General features: G+C 38.4%; 1 protein-coding gene across 11 annotated transcripts in view; it reads left to right on the forward strand.

Moving 5' to 3' along the window:
* The window catches only part of GNB1 (G protein subunit beta 1), a 44,288-nt gene extending 38,027 nt beyond the window's left edge, over positions 1-6,261 (forward strand). For 6 of the 11 annotated variants that reach the window (XM_075773261.1, XM_075773263.1, XM_075773265.1 and 3 more), the window contains 4 exons: positions 1,042-1,243; positions 1,612-1,828; positions 4,062-4,173; positions 4,551-6,261. In XM_075773261.1, the coding sequence (XP_075629376.1) occupies positions 1,042-1,243; positions 1,612-1,828; positions 4,062-4,168 (526 nt within the window). In that variant the 3' untranslated portion in view covers positions 4,169-4,173; positions 4,551-6,261. The remainder of the gene's footprint in view (positions 1-1,041; positions 1,244-1,611; positions 1,829-4,061; positions 4,174-4,550) is intronic. The other 5 variants (XM_075773268.1, XM_075773269.1, XM_075773272.1 and 2 more) reach the window with 1 other exon arrangement.
* The last annotated feature ends 15,644 nt before the right edge of the window (positions 6,262-21,905 follow it).

Consider the following 21,905-nt stretch of genomic DNA (forward strand, 5'->3'; position numbering starts at 1 on the left):
AAAAAGACCTCAATCTTTTTTCATGGATTTTTCTATTATATCTAATTCTTAAAAGCATCGCAGCTCTCCCAAGCAGCAGGTTTTATAGCAAAGGTTGTCTAATAAATACCTCTCCTACACAGTGTCAGTCTCTTTGAATGCCCATCCATTAGTACACTGATTCTGAGTAGCTATTGAATATATACGTTTGGTTTTTATACAAAAATGTTTTGAAATACGTGTTCCTACTTTTGTGGTGGTTTGGTGTTTGTTTTTTCTTTTTTTTTAAACAGGTTTTGTTAAAATTATATTCTTTATAAGAGAATACAGCTGTTTCAGGACTTACTGTAGTAACTACAGTTGTTTGGATAAGAGTTTGTCCTTGACATCACTTCAAAGTACAGTCATCTCTTATTTGCCTAGTGCAGATCTGCCACTAATGGGTCTAGTTTACTGAGAAATTACAGAAATTAAAACTCCTTAACCTTCTTTAAATGTTTAGACCTCTTGTAGGGAGGTGATACTGATCTTTCATCCATTTATAGTCTTTGATTATTGCTGTGGTAATGACTTTGCTGTGTTGGGAAAGTGGTTCAGCTTTAGGATGACAGACATAATTCAAAGTTACACATCCTCAGTGAGTTTTTGAAAGGAGAAATGCTGAGTCAGCTTTTGCTGTAGCCTTACCACTGCTGCCTTTTATCAACCTTGTAGTAGTACTGGACAATAGTCATTGGCATGTCACAAGAACTTTGTGCATAAACAGCTGTGAGTGCTAGTCATTAGTTTTTTGTACTGTTTTTCAATTTAAAACCCCCAATATTAAAAAATTGAAGATGGCTTTTAAAATCTTGTATGCACAATTATCCTGTAACATAGCCAAAAAGTTCAACAAAGAATGTTTGGGGTTTTTCTGCTCTCAGTATATTTTTTGTTAGTAGTTTATGAAGTTTTACTTTTTAGCAGTGATATAAATGAACAGGTTTAGACAAGAGCTGCTGTCTAGACCTTCTAATGGAGCACAAATGTGTTGATTTTTGTCTTTTTAATTACTCTTTCAAGCGCTCTCTGGGACATAGAAACTGGTCAGCAGACAACTACATTTACTGGGCACACTGGAGATGTCATGAGTTTGTCTCTTGCTCCTGATGCTCGGTGTTTTGTTTCTGGTGCCTGTGATGCCTCTGCCAAACTGTGGGATGTTAGAGAAGGAATGTGTCGGCAAACCTTCACTGGCCACGAGTCGGACATCAATGCCATCTGTGTATGTATCTACTTGAACAGAGGACATGGAATGTATGGTTTTATATTTCTCTGGTCTCAGCTCTTAAGTGTATACTGTATGATGTAGTATTATGGCATATTTTCTTTAATTAATAGTTTTTGTAGCTGGGGAAAGTACCTGAAATTTGTACTTCACATCCATTGTGGTAAAAACTGTGGCTGTTCTTCACGTGCTCTTAATTCCTTTGCTATTTTTGCCCACATCCCAGTAGTGGAGAGGTGTGTACTCTGCTTTGCTTTCTTTTTTCACTTGATCTGTACAAAATAGTATATTCAACGAGACAGAGGAATCAAGCCTGAAATCATGTGTTGGTTTTTTTTTTTCTTTCCCCCCCTCCCTCATTAAAGTTCTTCCCAAATGGCAATGCATTTGCCACAGGCTCGGATGATGCTACGTGCAGGCTTTTTGATCTTCGGGCTGATCAGGAACTTATGGTTTATTCACACGATAATATCATCTGTGGCATCACCTCTGTAGCATTTTCCAAGAGTGGACGTCTTCTCCTAGCTGGTTACGATGACTTCAACTGCAATGTCTGGGACACACTGAAAGCTGATAGAGCAGGTAAACATTTTTAGCTTTAAGTATCATAAACACAGTGTGACATACTGAATGTGCAAGTTGAGTCATATGCACAGACTTGTTAGCATTCCCCATCTCAACTTTAAAACTCTGTGATAACCTGTTTCAGGATGACCAATGATGAAAGTAGCTTAATGATGTTAACAAATAAATTTGAATACTGCTAAAGGATAGAAGAGATCAGTGGATACTTGAGAACAAAAAGATTGCCATTAAAACAAAGATTTTGGTGGTGGAGGGCTATTTTTTTATTTTTTTTTTTAGACTTTGTGGCATTGTTTATGTATGAACTGTTCAAAGCAATTAAATGTTAATGTTGCTATTTATATAAAATATTTTTTCCTGATATTTGTAGCAGTAGCTGTAGAGAGAACCAGTGAAACAACAAACACTGTGGAGATTATCTTTTGAGGAAATAAATATGAAATTTATGGTCCAAAGATTAAGATAATTTAACTTCAGTTCTTTAAAATAAAAACTTTTATTAGAAAAAAGGAGAAAAGGTATAAATTAGGCCGCAAACGTTTTGTTATTCTCGTCAGAACAGGGAATGAGAACAGGGACTTACTCTGTTACCAAATAAAGTGGTCTAGACTCTTAAAAATATCCTAGGTTAGGTGGGTTTTAAAAGCAAAAAAAAAAAACCCCACCAGACAAGCAGAATATTCTTCCACATGCAGTTGAAAGGATTAGTTGCAAGTGCATTATTTGTGTTGAGGGGATAGAAGAAACATAAACATATAATCCTGGACTATACCAGAATAGTTTCCATTGGCTTTGTTAATTTCTGTCTCTAGTAACTTTGCTTTACCACTCAGACTTTATTCTTTGTTTCTTCCAAAATTCATTGTAGTTTTTATCAGTACTGAGAAGTTGAAACTGTGGATACTCAGTTCACATATTCTAAAATAGTATTTGGTTCTATTTGCAAGTTAATGGTGCAAAATACAATTATTTCAGTGCAGAAACACATTTTATGAATCAGCCTTGTCTGTGTGTTGAGATTTACAACTCAAGATTCTTGTACTTTGATTAGTGACGCTGTAAATACATGTATAAAACCTGCATGAAGATGACAACTGGCTTCTGTATCGCACTGAATTTCTGAAGATTGTATTGTCCACTTCAACACTTAACAATTTGGCTTCTGCTGCAGAAGTGCACCATTCTGTGCTGAGGCTTAGACACTTGTATTGGTTTAATAGGATCTGGAGAGTAACGGTGTTACTCACACAGTGCTACTGCTTTTATAAAGTATATCAGAAATGTTACTTCTTCAAACATGAAGAATGTTTGTGTATGAAATAGTTATTTTTACACTGAATTAGCAGTTAAAATATTAATTTTTAAATGTATTCATTTGGGTAAGAACTAAAACTGACTTAAGTCATAGTCTGTATTGGAGAATAGTAAAGGGAAGGGAAAAGCCCAAAATATGAATGAGGAGAGTCCTATGAGCAGTGTAATTGATGTAGAAAGATTAATTTTAAATCTATCAAGAATATCCTAGCTTAGTGCTGTGGACTGGAAAGAGCTTGAGCATAATTAGGTTTTCTTTTTACTTCCTTGAAACTGTTAAATCCAAGGGGACAGAGGAAAATGTTGGCTCTCTCAATTTTTCTGTTTAGTGTCTCAATTCTTTTTTTAATGGTACTATAATTGAATTATAGCAGATCTCCATATTGACAAAGAGATTGTATGTAGGAGTTTAAGTCTTGTAAGTGCTTGTAAACGTAGTAAGATAAAATTAGATGAAAAATGCTTTAGTGTTCATAATATAATTCAGTTTAACTTCTGATTTTACACACTAAATTTTTTGGTAAAAACTAACTGATCTTTATCACGATGGAGAAGAAATACTGAGAGTTATGCAATGCATGGTTATACTATATTTATTTATTTATTGCTGTGACATTGTCAGCAGAATTTTCAGGACTCTGATTTTACAACTCACGAGAAACCTGTAAAGGTCATAATGTGGGGAATATACAGGAAAATTTTGGAGTAATGCATTTACTGAATTACCCGCTTGTGAACCTACCCAGTTATATCAAAGTTTGTGCTTATAAAACCAAAAGCATTTAAAAATTCAAACCATATTCAGGATTCTTTAATGTATAGATTGACTAATTCAAACGTGTGCCTCAGTGTTACTTGAACTGAAATATGAAATCATCAAAGTAATGTAATGTTTGTTACGTGTTCGTATTTATAGGTGTCCTTGCTGGTCATGATAACCGTGTCAGTTGCTTAGGTGTGACTGATGATGGTATGGCAGTGGCAACAGGATCATGGGACAGCTTCCTCAAGATCTGGAACTGAAGTAGGTAGGTACCTAATTTATTAAGGCTGTCTTTGTTTTGGTGTTCAGAATGCTTTTTTCCAGGTCCAAATATTGCTGTTTTATTGGTGCTGCAAGCTTATAGTCCAGATTAGGAGAGTCACTGAGGGGAAAAAAAAAAATCTGTGGGTGTTTTTTTTTTAATGTATGCAATGATATTTTTGTGATTAACTGGTTTTGGCATATTTTATTTTCCTGGTAGGGATGACTATATGGTCTTTAGAGTCTGGGTTGGTAAATAAATGACATTCTTGAAAATGGTGAGATAATGGCTAAATGTGTCAGTGGGTAGCAAGAGCAAAGCTTGAAACTTGATTACAGTTTATCAAAGTGCAACTCTTAATAAATCTTTCTGTGTGTCAGAAGAGCGGCGGACTCCATGACTGGAAGAAGTTTCCAACGGTTGAAAATTAAAAATGATAGCATATCCAATCCAACCATACTAACTTGGACCCCCATCCTCCCCAACTTCAAAGGGCAAGATCTTTTCCGTCTCCTGTTGCTGAAATGAAGAGCACAATTACCTTTCCAAGAAGAATTTCTGTGTTGTAAGCAAAATGAAATTGTGCATTCCTTTTGGGACCATTTTTTTTTGTCTTGAGAATTTAAAAATGAAACACTATCATAAAAGCATGACCAGAAAATAAACTTGAGCATAATTGTGAAACAGTTAGCTTTCACTGTAGTTTCCAAGTTGAAGTTAAGGACTTTATCTCACACACTTGCAAATTTTAAAGTCATGTTTGTAGCAGGATTTTTTTCAAGTTTCCTTTTTAAATACATTTCTCTATGTATTTAATTGAGCAAAACAAGGGAGTCCTAGCCCAGAGTATCTGGGGGTTGTTAACGCTGTAAATTTAGTCCCTAATTTTTTTTTATTTTATTTTCTAGTATCACAGATAATTGTTGCACAAAACTTGGCATATATAGGATAATGTTAAGCAGTAAGGTAACCAAGCACATGCTGTAAAAGGTAATGAATGCTTGTTTAAAGAATCTTTTCACCTTTTATGGATAACAAAAGCAATCCTTGGTCCCTCCTGCCCCCCCTTCCCCTTTTCACCACGCTGATTTTTTTAATCTGTTTTGGTTTTGTCCACTTGAAAGGGCAGTTTATATATCCTAACACTATCCTATAAGTCTCAACAACCAGGAATCTCTGTTTTCAAAAGAGACCTATCCTACACTTGGGTATTGAGTCAATTCTTTGTGTATGAAATGATGTACAAATCAATGTTTTGAAAATAATGATCTTGAACTTTCTAAGTTAAACAAAAAAAAAAACCTTTTTTGATTGTTTGCCATATTGGGTGGGTTTACTCTTAGAATCGCATGCTGTAGAAATGCTAAAAAGTGCATATTGGACTAAGTCCTTAGATGTTTTTTCTTTGAAGAAATAACCTGTTTAAAAACTGTAACCATTGTCGCTGTATTCATTTATTGTTGCTACTCTGTGCATAAATCTATGAAGAACTCAAGTACAAAGCTATGCACGTTTTGGAGTAGCGTGATAAGTCACTTTTTTTTTTAAAGAAACAGCCTGTTCAAACAATCGCTGTCAAAGATTCTGGGGTGTGGGAGGAGGGAACCTAGACCATCTTCTTTATAAATCAGTTCCTCACAGCCAGTTCCTCTTGTAGGATGAGTCCTTTGCATCTGATCAGAGTCATTTTTGTAATGAGCAGGTTTTCCTGGCTTTCTTTTCAAATAAAATGTTAAAAGCAGCAGTGTTTGGACAGCAGATTGTTCTGTTAAACTTTCCTATCTTCTCACTGTATCCAGAAATGCTCCTTCCTAGCAGCAGTAGTAGCTTTTCTCCATTTTGTTTTTTCTGCAACATTCTGTACAAAAATGTGCTGTAATTGTGCGTTAGGCCTGGATTTGGCATAAAAGATGAATTCCCTCTTACTCTCTTTCATGAAACTACTCTGTAGAGCTTTCTCCACGCCCTGTATCCCTCTTCACCTTTTGTATTTAATTTTAAAGTCAGTGTACTTCAAGAAAGCTGGATGCAAGATAGATACTATATTAAAATGTAATGTTATTTAAGATGTAATAAAGCAGTTTGACATGAGTTTTGACTGATCTGTTCTGCAGCTTATTGTTCAACCCACAAAACTGCTTCTTGGCAGGATTTGAGTTATGAAATAAACATTTGAGAGAGGTATATGCTGCCCCAAACCAGGTTGTTCAGGATTTTAAAATGGCTTGGATTTTTAATGGTTAATTGGGCAGAGTATGCAGTGTGTTAGGTCTGAACTGTATTCATGTGAAAGGATGTGGGTTTAATTTTAAAGCTAAAAAGAGTTGCAAGATGATCTAAAACACTCACAATTTTTGTTATGGGAAAGTGTCGCCAGCAGTATCTGAAAATATATGTGTAAATTACATTATACGTTATATGCTAACGCAAGTATACGGAGCTTAGTGGCTGCAGGCATTTTGCTTCCTCCATTCTTAACTATTTAAGATGGACATTTCTTAGTTTGCTAGAGCGACTTGAGAGCTTAATCAAGAACTGCTGGTAGCTCTCTCAGCTAAAACTCCAAATGAAAGTAGCTAGTATGATTCATGTGGTACAAATAGCAAAAATGCTTGTTGGAATATAAAAGTGTAACACCTGAAGTAGGATATCAGAGCACAATGTTTAACATTTAACAACTTCTTTTAAAACTTTTGTGTCCTTTAATAGGAAAAGAATTGAGTTGGAACATCTTGTGTTATTGCCATTTGAGGATCTGGCCAAATAAGCTCTGTTGTCATTGTTAGCTGTCCTCACTGTAGGTACTGAGAAGGGTAAGTAGTTGCCACTTAATTGCTCAGTAAGAACAAAGTCTCCACAAGGCAGAATTATATCTAGAAAAAAAAATAAAAATGGATTTTTTATCCACAGAAGCAAATTCCTGAAACAAGGTGTTGAAAGGCAATTGGTTTAACAACTTGGTATTGGTCCACTTGAGGGTTTTGGTTTGTATTTTCAGTGGGTGAAGTCTCTTGTTCTGACCTAAACAAAAGTGGTTTTTCCCTCATTTCACATCAACCAAGAGAAATTCCAATGCCATGGCTTGGTTTCATACCAAACGTGGAAATTCTCAGCCTCAATGGAGAAGTTTTTAAAAGCTGTGAGTATGGAAAATATGATGGTGGCATGACTTAACTAGCAGCTGTTAACTGTGAGCTTTGGGTTTTTGGACTGCAGAATACTGGTAAGTAGCTCATGGCTGGAAATGCTTAAATTTGGGAATTCAAATTTAGTCTTTTCCAATTCCAAATGGTATAGCTGTTTTTTCCACTCACGTGGTATAGTTTTATTCCAACAGATGCTTCATATGTGACTTTGTCTAGTCTATAATAAAATCAACGCAGACATGATCTGTCTAACTTTCCTTAATCTCTATCCATATGTTAAATTACTGCTTCCCACCCGTGCTGAGAATGCCTTTGCTGGCAATAAAATACCTGCCAAGGTAGTAACTTTTTGGGTCAAGAGGCTAATATGTAGTGTGATTTATTTGAAATGCAAACAGTTGCAAATGCCTCTTATTACAGACAGTGCTGTTAACTATGAAGCTTTAAACTACATTATTTAAATATTTGTCTTTGTATGCTTAGTTATTCAGAGAGCTGTAACTGAAGAAAAATGGATATGCAAAGTGAGAGGCACTGAACTCTTGCATCTTTGACTTTGGGCCAAGTTTTGAATGCCTTTAATTTTAGAATGGGCTTGGATCAGTACCCAGATCAAAACAGCTTGTGTAAGCTTACCTATAGCAATCGTAGTAACATAGTAGCTCCTCCTGTATGCTTCCAAAATATTCTGACTTAATTCTGGGATGTGGTTCCAAAAGAGAAGCTTCACCTAGCTGCTGGCAAACTTCTAGAGCAAGATTTCATAAACTGAGAACAATAATATATGAGAATGGTTTGTCTCTGCTTGGTCTTAGTGGCAGTGATTGCAGTTTCTTACTCATGGGCTCCTGAGTATGTATTAGATATATGAAGGGATGAGGAGTGGTGTCTTTGCAAAGGAGGATGGAGTAAAACTTTACGTGTTTATGAAGCATATTAGATGACAAAGGCGGACAAGACCGATGGATCTGAGGTATTTGGATGAGGGGGTGTGGAGGTGGGAAAAGAAGGAGTTACAGTTGTCTGGTCCTGGCTTGGAAAGTGTGTCATGATAATAGAATGGATTTCTACAGGATTGGAATGCTCTCATGGAGCTGGGGGAAGGAGTCAAGTGAAGGAGGAGAGAACAGGTTTCTCAATCTCAGTACCCAGAGTGAAGACTTTTAATTAAAATGTTTTCTGTGCCCCTCATGGTCTTTAATTTCTTTAGTGAGTGAAATATATTCTAAAAGATCTGAGGCTCTCCTGCTAGTAGAAGGAAAGATCTGAGTTGAGCCTTCTAACTTTTGACTGTTAAGTGCCCTGGACTGTATGTTTTAATTCAGCTGTGAAACATACTTAAAATTACTGACTAAGAGCTAAAAATAGAATGATCTGGTTTCTGGGAAGTAGCAGAGTAAATAAAGAATAATAAAACCTATCACCCTTGCTGAGTTCTGTGTAACTTGGTCCGAAACAAATCGGGATCATGTGTGGTATTGTGATTAACACTGCTTTTAGTGTAGGTGTAACTATGAATTCAGATTTGAGGGGAAAGAAGAGAACCGACTAATGAACAAGTTCTAACAGCAGATGGCTATTTTTGCATAGTGATGCTCTGTTTTTGTGCTCTTCATATAATCTTTAGAAAGTCTGCTTCTGCTTTAAACATCAGGCTACCCAATGGATCGAATTGGTCACTTTATATTACATTCCAGTGTGTAATAATTCTCCTAAATTATGTGAAAAGTTGAATTTTTAGGGCTGTAGAAGAAAGGAAGAAGAGCTGGAGAAAGTTTGGAAAGAATAAGCAATAGATTTCAGTGCCGCTGTTCTAACAGGGATGCTTAGCCTATTCCCTTGTCACCCCTGCTCTGAATGGCCCTGTCACACAAAAACTCCCTGTATGCCCGGGGATGGGAGCAGACATCTTGCATCCTGAATGGCAGCTGTTGCATCCTCTCAGATGTGCTTTTTTTCTCGCTGTGTTATTTGTTGATTTAAATATTACTACTTTGGTCCAGTGTACCTGATGAGTTAATAAGATTCCTGCTTTGTCCCCTTCTGGTCCTTTCTTAAACATTACTGGATGCTGTCTGTTTCTTTTCTTACTGTTCTGTGAAACGTGATCCATCGGTAAATCAAAATCCATGGGCCTGCTCTATCACTCACTTGTACTGAGAAAATGAAGGCCTTGTTTCTGACGTTGGCTGGATGTTGTTCCAGGCTTTATTGCTTGTGTTAAACCACTCTCCAGGAAACGCTGTTCAGACAATCTGCAGTTCCTGTTTCCTGACGGGAGACGGTACACTACTGGCAGATTTCTGGCCTTCTGACCACAGGGCCTCACGTTTGGATCTATACTTTGCTGCCTGCTCGTTTTGTAACCCATGCATATTTAAGAGCGTTGAAATGCAGACCGGGGAGAAGTTTCCTTGTGTAACGCTTGCTCTATGGGTTAAATCAATTCAGTGGAAGCAGGGAAGCTTGAGCCCATACTTCACATGATTCTTAAACTCTTGTCAAATACTGACAAATTGTGAGGTCCCAGATGAGAAGTTGATCTTCCAGAGCACTTCCCGCTGACAATCTGGACCCATTCAAAGTATCTTCATTAAAGGAAAGCAAAGTTGAATCATTCTGAAACAGTCTAATCAGCTTTTTCTTGAAATGTCAATACTAAAAAGTCTCCGAGGAGTCTTTTGAAAGTGTATATTGGATAGTAACACAGACTCTATTTGTCAAATTACCCAATGTGTCACTTGCATGGGGAAAACAAGCCATAAAATTCTCATCGCTTAGAGAGCTGGCTGCTAAAACCTCACCCTTTAGAAACACAGGTCCTGCAAAATACTCATTCAAGTAATTCCAGGCTTAAACCAAGTCAATTGTGCCATAAAATAGAACCAAGAGAATCTTCCTTTCCTTCTTTAATTATTCAGAAGCCATTTGCTCTAGGTTAGTGCAGTGAGATGTGATTGACCCTGAGACGTAATAATCTGTTGAGCTGGAAGTGGAAAATGAAAAGTTTATTTGATGTAACAGATTTTTAAATGACATAATAGATAAGGGAGGAAAGGTCTGTTAAAAAGGATGAACTATTCAAGATGGTAAAATGCTGAGTCCTCATGAAAATTGTATATAGAAGTACAAACAGTGCAGCTCCATCTGGTGGTATAAAACGTAATGAAGATGGGTGGTCAGTGTAGAGAAAGTGTATATGACAAAGCAGCCTGTGCTGAATTTGGCCGCAATGCGTGTTCCTAGTATATGTAACCCCTCCTTCACGTATCTTCAGAGTCCATTGTAGATGGTCTGATTTTTTTTAATGACTTACAAACAAAACAAGCTTTTCCTAATGTTTACTTTTATAGGGATTTTCTTTTCTAGTGTATGTAAAAACCACAGATGGCAGAGGTGGAGAGGTTAAAATCAGCCAGTGTTAACTGAAGCAGAGTCTCTTAGACAACTTTAAATTCAACTCTTATGTAGAAAATAATGGATGGAGATCATGAAGAGCCTCAGTAATTCCCTGCGCTCCCCCCCCATATTTCTGAACTCCCTCTCAACATCTTTGACGCACCCTGTCACAGCTCTAATCCCAAATGCTCTTTTCAGCTTTCCTCCTCTGCTTTAAATAGGAATTGGGATCTGGAGTTTCTAATGAAGATGTTTTGATTGACAAGGTATTCATGCTTACATCAGACTTTGATGTTCAGTTCTATCTAGCAGTGTAGTGAAGTACCTTTCTGCAGTGGAAATGAGTATTGCTATGATATGTACTATTCTTGTATCTGATAGAACCATCACACAAATTCCAAGTCCTTGTTTACAAAAGCAAATATATTTTAAGATCTACGGAACTTAGTTTTTGTCTCTTTCGCAAAATAAGGATTCATGTTGAGTGAAGAGCAAGTACGCAGCAACGGATCCTTTTCTATGCTGGCTGGTGCTTGACAGAGTGAGTCATACTGTAATAATATGTAACTGCATATATTTATCTAAACTTCCATTGATTTTTTTTTTTCACATTAGTTGACACTGAGTGCCCCTTAGGAGCACCAGTTCCAACTTCCCTCTGGCCCATCCATGCCCCTCCAAGTTTTCTTGTAGAGCATAGGAACCGTTTAACTGTTAAACAGCTGCTGTTCTTTGTGTAGTGGAGATCTGAGCTCTTGAATGAACAGTAAGTATTCAAGGAGTGACAACTCTGGAAGTGATGGACACCATTTTGCACTAGTGAGAGATCTGGGAGCTTTTCCAAGGATGACTGCACCACTTAGTTCAACAATTCTATATTTCATCTGCTACTTTCATCAGATATGTGTTTAACACACTGCATTCTGAAAAGCTTGTCAAATCTTGTCCGAAGTTGATGCTGTCAAGTCATGTGAAAGAATTGCCCAGGGTATGAGGTATTTATTATTGAATTATAAAGGAAGGCCAAAGAGCTAAGAACATTCAGTGTGGAGGAATCTGAGATGCATTGGCCCGGCTGGTGCCAGTGGCAGTTCTAAAAAGTGATGTTGGAATTAAAAAAAAATTACTCCGAGCAGTTCTATCTTCCTCCTCCTATGGCTTATTTCAATCAAGTGATAGCATCAGACATGGTGACAGGAAATGGAGCAATTACAGATAAACTTCAAGGAACAGCTTATCAGAATTGAAGGTTAAACTTTCATAAGTAAAAGGATCATTCTTGTTCTTTGAAGCTTGTCACAGTTCTGTACACAGAGACTAACAACCAGAAACACCAGATGGGATCCAGGCAATCTTCTGACCTCAGCTCTGATCCTGGTGAAAGTTAAAGTTCCTCACCAAGTTGTAGAGCTTAATTTAACAGAGCTAGCTTCTCATTCTCTACTAAAAACAAATTAAAACTCTTGGGCCTGTCTTACGGTGTGGCAGCTGTATACTCCTCGCCCTTAGATTCCAAATTAATTTGTCAGTTCTTTGCACTTCAAACAGCGTTGTCAATTAAAATTTGTGGTGCAAACTGGATGGAAAATGTGCAGTTAAGGTTAGCAATACAACTGCTAAGAACTTCAAAACCTTTCTGTCCTTGTGCTGGTTCTGAAGAGTTTATTAATATACTATTTCTAATGTTTTACTGTTTACATTTTGAATGGCAAGCAGCAGTGCTGGCAATAGGTGGTTTAGCTTTCTTTTACAGCTGTATTGCGGTAGCATTATGTTTGCAAAGAAGCCTCTTTATCTGAACCACATACAACTTTTTTTTTCCCCCAAAGGAATCGAGTAAGAAATCCCTTGCCAAAACTGCATGTGCCCTTTTGAACTACTTTGTCAACTTCATAATGTAATGCCTGCACATGTGTCTCCAGCTAAAAAGGCAAAAAAACCCCTCCCAGCTGATTTCATCACACTCCTGTGAGGAAGGCATTTCCTCCATTTTGTATACAGGGAGTCTGTGGCATAGAGATGCTTGTAATTTACCCTTGTCATGTAATGGCCGAGTTGGAGCCCAGGCTGGCTCCCTGACCTGCAGTTGCGTTTAGCGAGGAGAGTATTCCTTTGTGTTTGCTCTTCCTGTCCAACATCCGCTTGCTCAGGCTGATGAGTCTTGGCAGTTACCATCATTTTCCGCCATGCAGAATCGCTGTAGTTAGCAGCAGAAGATGATGGTAACAGGATTGGGGTGGGATTAGCATGACATTCTCGTATTGTTAGAGGAAATGTCAACTGTAATACATTTGGATGTAAGCCAGATAAAGTACAAATATTCTTAATTTTACAGTTTATTCTAGTAGTGAGAGATAATCTTAGGAGTTGTGTTTGGCTGAGTTCTTCACAGGACATCCTCTGCAATTATATCAAGGGGATTTATGAGCCTATTCCTCCTACTCAGATGATAGCCCTGTTTTTCTTGGTATTGTTTGAGAGGTTTTAATGCTTTGCAATATGGAAATTCAGCTCTGTGGAGGAAGACCAGATCATAAAATAATCGTCTGGGCTCTTTGAAAAGTTACATAACCGGGCAGCTGCAGCACATCTGAAAGTTACTTGGATCTTTCCTTCCCCCTGCACTCCCCGCTTTTCCATGTCACAAAGACAGCAAATTTCATTTAGTCCACTGCTATTTAGGATCCATTGGTGAAACAGTCTGCAAGTGACTCTCATTTGTACCCTACCCTTTTTCAGAATGGCTATCTGCACTATTCCTGACTGAAATCAAGAGACTTGTGATACTGACGGAAAGCATGTGCATTAAGAACTAATTCATAATAGTGCCATGCATTATTTAGGAGCTTTGCTTGCATGAGCGGTCAGGTACAGACTCTTCAGCTGTGGGGAATTGAAGATTATGCCATATGTGAATATCAAATACTGCTTTTTCTAGGCTTGTATGACATTTGGGGTCCGAGTTCTGATCTTGTAGTCATAACTGTATAATTAACGATCATGTTAATTATATCTAAGTAGTTTGATTTCTGGTCACTTATGTTGAAATTTGAAATTTTGTTTTCAATGTGATATTTGACAGAATGTGCATGAATTTGTTGATGTATTTTATGAAAGGAAACAAGTCTAAGATGTAAGGGAACAAGAGCTAAAACTTAAACTCTCATCTACAAAAAAGATTATGCTCTTGTGATTTAATATCGTGTAATTGACCATGTTAGGAAAATGTGGCGAAAATAGCAGTGTGGATATAAGTAACGTGAGGCTCTCAATTCTGCAGGTTGCTTGATGAGGTTACCTATAGACACCCATGCACAGGCACACACAGAATATAGTGGGGAAAATTAATATAACTGATGTATTTGCCTCCATATGATCTTTTGCAAGATATCTTCCCATGATGAGCATGAAACCCACACTAAGCCCACTGTATCTGGGGTGCTGTACAGTGAAATGAAATTTCAATTTGCATTAAATCTCGTCTGCTGGCTTGAAAGTACCAGGCTGCGGCTTCTGCTGCCACCTGGTGTTGATGCCCAGTTTAGCCTGGGAACTTGTCTCAGGGTGATCGGTAATGCTTCGCAAGAGTAAGGGTCTTTCTCAATGTCAAGGTGTGGTCCAAGGGCAAACGAGGTACCAAAAGATAAGAATGGCAACTGCCATTCCCTTGTTATGGCTGGCTGTACTGCTGTAGTTGGGGCATACCAGCTCTGGATGATTTTAAATACCACAACATGGTTTTCCTTGTTGCATTAACCCTGTGAGAATGCTCGTCCTATCTTTTAATGGTATGTGGTGATACATAGATCTTCACAATGAGGTAAGCTCACGAACGGGGAATGTTTTATATGCCCTAGCCCTGTTGTGATGAACACCTTGGAAATGCATCTAATACAGTGTTAAAGAGCATGCAGTGTAAAGGAGCGGGGATTTTTTTGTACCTGTTACTGGGGTTTGTCCCTGAAGAAAGCCTAACTTTTTCTTTTGCTCCACTTTACAAATTATAAGAATGTTGTTCTAAAGGAGGTATGATGTGTTATTCTCAAAACCTATCCTTCAGACCTGCCAATCTGAGAGAAGAAAGCTCAACAGGGTGACGTTCTCTGAACTTGGGGCTTCTTCCATGGTCTACTCATCCAGTAGGGCAAAGCTTCTCTAGAGACTGGCTGTTAGTTTTATAAGCCTTTCGTGGACTCATTAATATTGTCTGAACCTCCTGCATTGCTGGCTCTTACTGTTCTAACCTTGATCCCCTGTCCTTGTCAGCTTTTCTTCCTCTTATTATTCCTGCTAGGGTCTGTTTTACGTAGACCCATATGTCCCTGGAGGGAGGTGGACCCTCTTTTTCCACAACAGACTCTTCCCACCAATTCTAAGAATCAGAGGGCCTGATAACTTCCAAGAGGATCCCACAAAAGCATTGCAAACGTGACAAACTACTAACACACAAAAAGGTAAACACTTAGATTTAAGTTTAGTATGCTGTTAAGGGTCTTCATGTTGTCAAAAATCATCTGTATTTTTCACTACATTACTTCAGTGAGTCATATAATTATATTCTGAGTAGAGAAATAAAATATATAATAAAACCCTATGAACCAAGTCTTAAATTGTGGGACAGATTCTCACCCCAAAATAGGAGTGCTAGCAATTATACGCTGGTTGCTAATGGCTCGATGGTGTGTGTAGTAGGTTAAAGTGCATGGGAAGATGCCACTTTGAAAGATGGTAAGCAAACACTCAGGCCAGAATAATTTTTCCAATACATGGTTTATACCAGGACATATGCCCCACTGCATGTTTCCAGAGACTCTTGTATATCGTAGCAGTTTGGGGATATACAACTGCTATCGTTAGGGAATACTGTTACAGACAATACTCTTCAATACAAACGGTTACTGCATCCTTCTGTCCATCTTAGATGCCACGGTAAAACATGCTGCTTCCTGAATCTTCTGCGTTAATTTATAGACATGAAGTATGATGAGGAGATACCATTTCTTCTGTACTCTCAACCTTTACAGCCAATGTGTAAAGGAATATCAAAGCCATCCTTTTGTGTGTTCTGAACTGGGCTGACCTAAAAATTACTTGCAGGGAACTGACTGGGAAAGACACAAAAAAGAGTTCTATCTGGCTGATGGCCAGTCTGCTGTCACAGAGGTTGTGTAAGTAGCGTTACTGAGCTTGGTTAAAAAGTTCACCTTTTGCGCTTTAACGTGTGAACCTTTTGAGCTTAATTAAAGTTCAGTTAAGAACTTTGCACCATCTCATAAACGCTAGAGGGCACTGCTGCAATTTTTACAGCAGCTATTTCCTAGTTTCTAGGATTTAGTGCTCCCTGCCCACTTCTGGGCAGGTTTTGGAGCAGGGTGTGGGGGTGCAATAGGAGCAGCAGCAGCAGCTGCACCTTCTGCCACTACCTGTGTCTCAGACTTGTTTGGGTACCCCTGTCCTGGGGGCAGAGACACACCTGCTTCTTCTGTCCTGAAGTCAGAGTCCCACATCACGAAAACCAGTGTATACCATCGCTTGAGCCTGTGAAATATCTGACAAGCCCTGGGAGCTGATTGCAAACTGTAGGAATTCCAGTATTAGAAGCCACAGGGAAACTCCAGAACAAGTAAAGAATGAGAATTGGTACCAAGTGTTAATAGGCTGGTAGCATTGCATTTATTCTGCCAATGCGTACGCGTTCTGCTGTGGTCATTGTAAATGACACAATTTTTGTACCCAAGAAAGTTTTACATGCCAAGTCAAACTGGCTGAACATTGTTGCTCCAAGAGTTTGAAAAGGGAACTATTGACTTCAAAATTTCTTGTGTATTTTAAAATACAGTTGCTTTAAAACTAAACTTGCAAAAGATGTGAGGAAAACCTTTATCATTTACTCTGCTTTGAGTAGATAATGTGAGATTGAATGGGACTATAAATATGTTGGAGGACACTGAAGTCTGTAATAATTAGAACAATTAGAGAAATAGTCCAGAAAAAATAGATGATAGTCAATAGGAAAAAGTACTGCCTCACCTAGGAGAAATAATATAATGCAGAAATACAAATAGGGGAAGACAAAGATAAACAGCAGTGCTTCAGAAAAGGGTCACAGAATTAAAACAGATCCTCAGCTAAATATGTCGTCAACGTCATGCCACTGCAGCAAAGGTTAACGTCATACTAGGTTGTACAAATGGAATTATTCCTGCAAGCCTTGTAAAGTAACTTTTTTTTTCTGATGCAGTGGTAATTCCTCAGACATTGCAATGGTTGCAATTCCAGGTGCTGTTCTGCAAGAAACCATGGATAAATTGGAAAATGTTCAGAAGACAGCAATGAGAGTACCAGAGATTTAGATATCATGCTATGTAAGGACTGTTTAAACAATAGGGAGGTTTCAATCTAAAGAAAAGATGACTGAGAAGAAGCATAAGGTTTTACGTAAAAGGCTGCTGGAATTAAAAACAATTTTTTTCCACGTCCCTGGTGAATAGAGCAAAAAGTAATGGGAGTTCACAATGTATCAAGGAACTTTTGCACTAGAAAAAGCTTATTAATGTAATAATTACGAGTAACACTGAAATATAGCCTTGTAGTAGCATTTCTACCATTAGCGAACCTTAAGAACAGTTTTGGTAGATGTCTGCTAGACATGACGTGGATAAAATTGATCCTGCCTTGGGGCAGAGGAATGCCTGACGTCTTGAGGTATCACCAAGTCCTAGTTTCCTATGATTAGGAGTTGTTCAATAATAGACTTACAAACATTACATTGCTGACCTGGTTACTGAAATGTTTTCTGAATAACTAACCTGCTGTCTCACAACAGGTGAATGGTTAGAGACAAAACAGGAAATGAAAGCATGATTCAGGATCAGCCATGCTTACTGAGGTTAGTGGGGAATGGTGCTGGAACCAGAAATGCTGGAAAGTTTGTCCTGCGGTAGAGGAAGAAATCGGCAATCACAGGGAACTAAAATATGTCTGTTAGGTTTAAAAAGAAACATAGCCTTTAAGGAAGAGATAGTTACCGGGGGGAATGAGGCGGAGACGTAGGTCTGGTGCGAGATGGCAATATGCACGGATGTTATTTTGGATGGTATTTTGATTCTTTTTTCTTTTAAATAGCTGCTTGACCACTGAATCAGGAAAACTATCTGTGAATGAAGAGGGAAGGTAAATTGGTGCCTAAGTCTAGTTAGTTAGTAATCATGAGAACAAGTCAGTCCTACAAGAACAGACCAGTGCTGCTTTCTTGTACTCTTTCTAGTGGAAGTGTCTTGGGGAAAGGATAGGTTTCACTGGCGTCCACAGTCACTCTTCTGTCTGAGGTAGTAAGACCAGTAATTGTACCCAAGGTATTGTAAATGCAGGTGCAGATCTCTTGAGTGTGTCATTCTTTTATCTGAAAAATTACCTTGCTCTTTACTATGAAGAAAAGGATCATTTAACTATAGAGGAGGCCATTCTTTCAATACGGGGTATTTGGTAGGTATATTTCCTTTTGTGCAAAGGAAAAGGATATCTTCATCACCTTTCTGTGGCTTTCTGAGAACTAGAACAAAGGGTTTGAATGGGAAGGTTTTCAAATGCATCTGTGATCTGAGCATCTGCAAAATACAAGGGAGTTGAATACATGAAAAGAAGAATGTTAATAATGCTGGGTTATAGAGAATTCTAATGCAAATGAACCAGTAGTTGGCAGAGACTAGTCTCTTTTCATTTCTGTTTTTGACAGCTAGAAGGGTGTGATGTAAGGCTTATATTCAGAATTAATCCTATCTTACAGTGAAGCTTTTGGATTCCAGGCTGGTTTCCTCTGCTTTTGTGTTGTACTGATCACATCAACTGTTTTTATATGCTTCTATTTTCAGAATTAAGTTTTCCCTTTGCATAGATTTTTTCCAAGCATTAATTGTATCTCTTCAAGTCCATGTTGTGTTGGCATTGGCTTTGGTTTGGCTCACCTATTGGCAAAAAGCAAGCTGGCCCCATATGACCCTCATCAGCGAATCAGTGTCCAGACACTTTTGAAGTTCTTCCATCAAGATTTTAGGTTTATTTAAAAAAAAAAAAGTCATGGTAATACCAAGTGACTGGTTAGAATTCTTTCTTGTGCTATTACATAACTCGTGGGACAGCACAAACCTAAAGGTCAAAGGAATGAAAAACCTCAATTAAAGAAAAATTAACAGAGGAAGAGTAACTTTCAATCCAGGGACTGGTTGTTGGTTTTTTGGTTTTTAACAGTGTTCAATACAAGAGTACACTCTGTGACTGTCAGATAAGCCAACCACTGCAAAGGAGCCCTTACTTCCAAGAACTTTAGAGCCATACAGTAAGAAGGTATCAATAACTTTCCTATTGTGGACAACAAAGTTCTTGAACTTAGAACTGTAGTGTCGTAGGGTTGCAAGGAAACTTTTGTTAATGACTTAGCTGCAAATTGGGTCCCTACTGACTTTCAGAGCAGAAATTTAAATGTTAACTCACAGTGAGTTAACAAGCATCGGCTGCATTGCAATAATGAATGTGCATGTTTGCAGTGCATCATATGACAACTTGGTACTTCCTGTAGTCAGCTAGCGTGTGATAAGATTTTGTTGTGGTAACCAAGACATAAGAATGAGCCTTCCATCTACATTCTCTTTGGAACGAGAATATAGTATTTCATACCTGTACAGCACTTAAGTAAGAAAAGCCTGCAGTGATAATTCTTTCACTTGCCAGCCCTCGCTAGTGACAAGAGCAGGGTTTGGCCATTTTACTTTTCATGTCACTTGTTGAACTTGTGCCTCTTGCTATTTAAAGTCATTCCAGAGCTGCGTAACAGTCTCCAGATGTCAATGTGACTGATAACACATGACAACAAAGAGGAATCAAATGTAAAGGAACCATCTTACTCTGTTTCTTTGAAAACAGTCTGATGAGCAGCAGCAAAGTTTGGGCAGTTATGAAAGTTTGTGACCCAACTTCCTCCATTATTACAATAAGGTGTTTATTTACTTGTTTGATTTGGGTGGCTTCTGGCAAGTAAAGGACCCAGAACGACCAGCTCCCCCCTGCTACCAAGAGCCAACTAGTCGCTGAAGTTGGAATTTCAGTACCTTTTAGCTGTTTGTAATGGTGATGGGGTGTGTTCCGATGATAGCCTAGGTGATACAAATAAGCCAGTTTCCTTGAAATACTGAGAGCGAGCTGGAATTCTGTAAGGCTGGATTCTGACATCTCCCCTGTATTCCTGTCATAAATGTTGGAAGCACTAGTAGCTTGGGGCAGGTAGCAACTGCAATTGGGGAAACTGAAGCAACTAGTTTTTAAATTTTCCAATTAATGAAGCTGCTTTCCTAAAAAGAATCAAGGTCTCCTGTGAATTAAGGTCTTTCCTAAAAAGAATCATCAGGTTTCCTGTGAACAGTAAAATGATGTAATAAGTAGACTAGGCTTTTGACTCTTATTTGCATTAGGGTAGCAACTGGAAATCCATAAAATATGGACTGCGTGCTTCTCAGGTGCATGCAAAGAGGCATTTCCTGTACCAGTGAGATTACAGTCTTGACAAGATTGACAAAGAGGGAAGTAATTGCTTTTATTTGTTTTGAAGGCAGAAAAACAGACTCCATTAGTCACGCAGAGACAGGAACACTTCCCAAAACACCCCAAGCTGTATCCCAAGCCATTCTCCATAGGTCTGTCTCTTCTCTACATCCTGCTGTGAGGTAGGAGGTAAGTCCGGGGTGCCTATTTTGATACTACTCTTCACATGTTGGCTATCTCCAAAATCTCTTCATTCCCTTCTACCTAAGTTTTCTTTACTGGTTGCCAACAGCTCTCAATCCTATCCTGACATTATCAACGACGATCTGTATTGTTGAGTGGATTGAGCGTGGGGCTACATGCCAACATTCCTGATTGCTTATCTCAGCTGTGCCACAGATTTATTAACCCTTATGCAAGTCAATTAATCTAGCTCAGTCTTTAAAATCAGGATAATGATATTTACATAACAATTGGAGGTGTTTGTAATCAGCCAGAATAATGAATGCAATGCTGTGGCATACATTTCTCTGTCTTTATGTCAGTGGCTTTGTAGTTTGTGACCATTGATAAACAGCTTATTTGTCACATTCATGTGCCACCATTTTCATCAGAATTTAAACTTTGTGGACATTTTTATTCCTCATGATTCCTCAGGAATTCTGAGTCATCAGAGACTGTTTGAAATGAAGTTTGAGAGGTAAGAACTATGTTCTTCAACCCTGTTAGGTGTTAATAGAGACAATTTGTTAATTGTTTCCTGTTCAGTGGAAATACCTTCTGCTGAAGGTAGGTTTGGGCTGTAGATGGAGACTGAACACAGCCTCTCTGTATCAGGCACTAGTCTGCTCTGCAGTTAGTCAAACAAGCAATAGCATTTTTGTGAACTTATCTTTGTTGTTAATCTAAAGCCAGTCAAATTATATTTCACAGAACTGAGAGCCTTAGTAGAAAAAAGGAGTATGTTTTTAGGCTTATTTCTCAGTGTTACTGCCAACATTTCTCTTTATTTTACCCCTTGTCCTCCCTGGGAGAAAGGAAGCACAACCTGGGTGAGAGTGCTGAGCTACACTGTTCTGGTTGTGGTGTTAGGGAGGACATGCTCTAAAATGACATAAGCCTCTTCCATTTCTCATGGCCCTTCAGTCTGTAGAGAGGAAAGAGGTCTTACCAGTCTGTCTGTTATATTCATCCAGAGCAGCAAGCAGAGTTTCCAAGGTCGCTGCTGAACTTGGGCAGCTCAGAGCTGCTGTTTTAACTGTAGCTCTTTTATAAATAGGATAGGCTCAGCTGATTAGCAGTCTTATCCCCAACAATTAATGAGGATAAGTGTTCGTCGTGTCGTGGAGTTCATGCCTCTTGCAAAATGTTGAGCAACTGCATGAAGTCACTCTGTGGGGAAAAAACCCTGCCACTTTGAAATGCTTATTTTTTTAACAGCCAATATATATTCTTGTGGAAAATGGTTCTAGTGGTAATTTATGTCTTTTATCTTAATGCATTTGGAAAAATCCATCCCAAGAGCCAGCTTGAATGAAAATTTACTCCTTGGTTAGCTTTTGTACTCCATAATTGGGTACGGACAGGCATGGTTAACAAAGGCACAGTGTCCGAGCACGGGTCATCTCTGCTGGAATGTGGTGTTTTACTGCAGCT

The sequence above is a fragment of the Balearica regulorum genome, chromosome 21 (genome assembly GCF_011004875.1).
Source record: "Balearica regulorum gibbericeps isolate bBalReg1 chromosome 21, bBalReg1.pri, whole genome shotgun sequence".
Lineage (NCBI taxonomy): Eukaryota > Metazoa > Chordata > Aves > Gruiformes > Gruidae > Balearica > Balearica regulorum.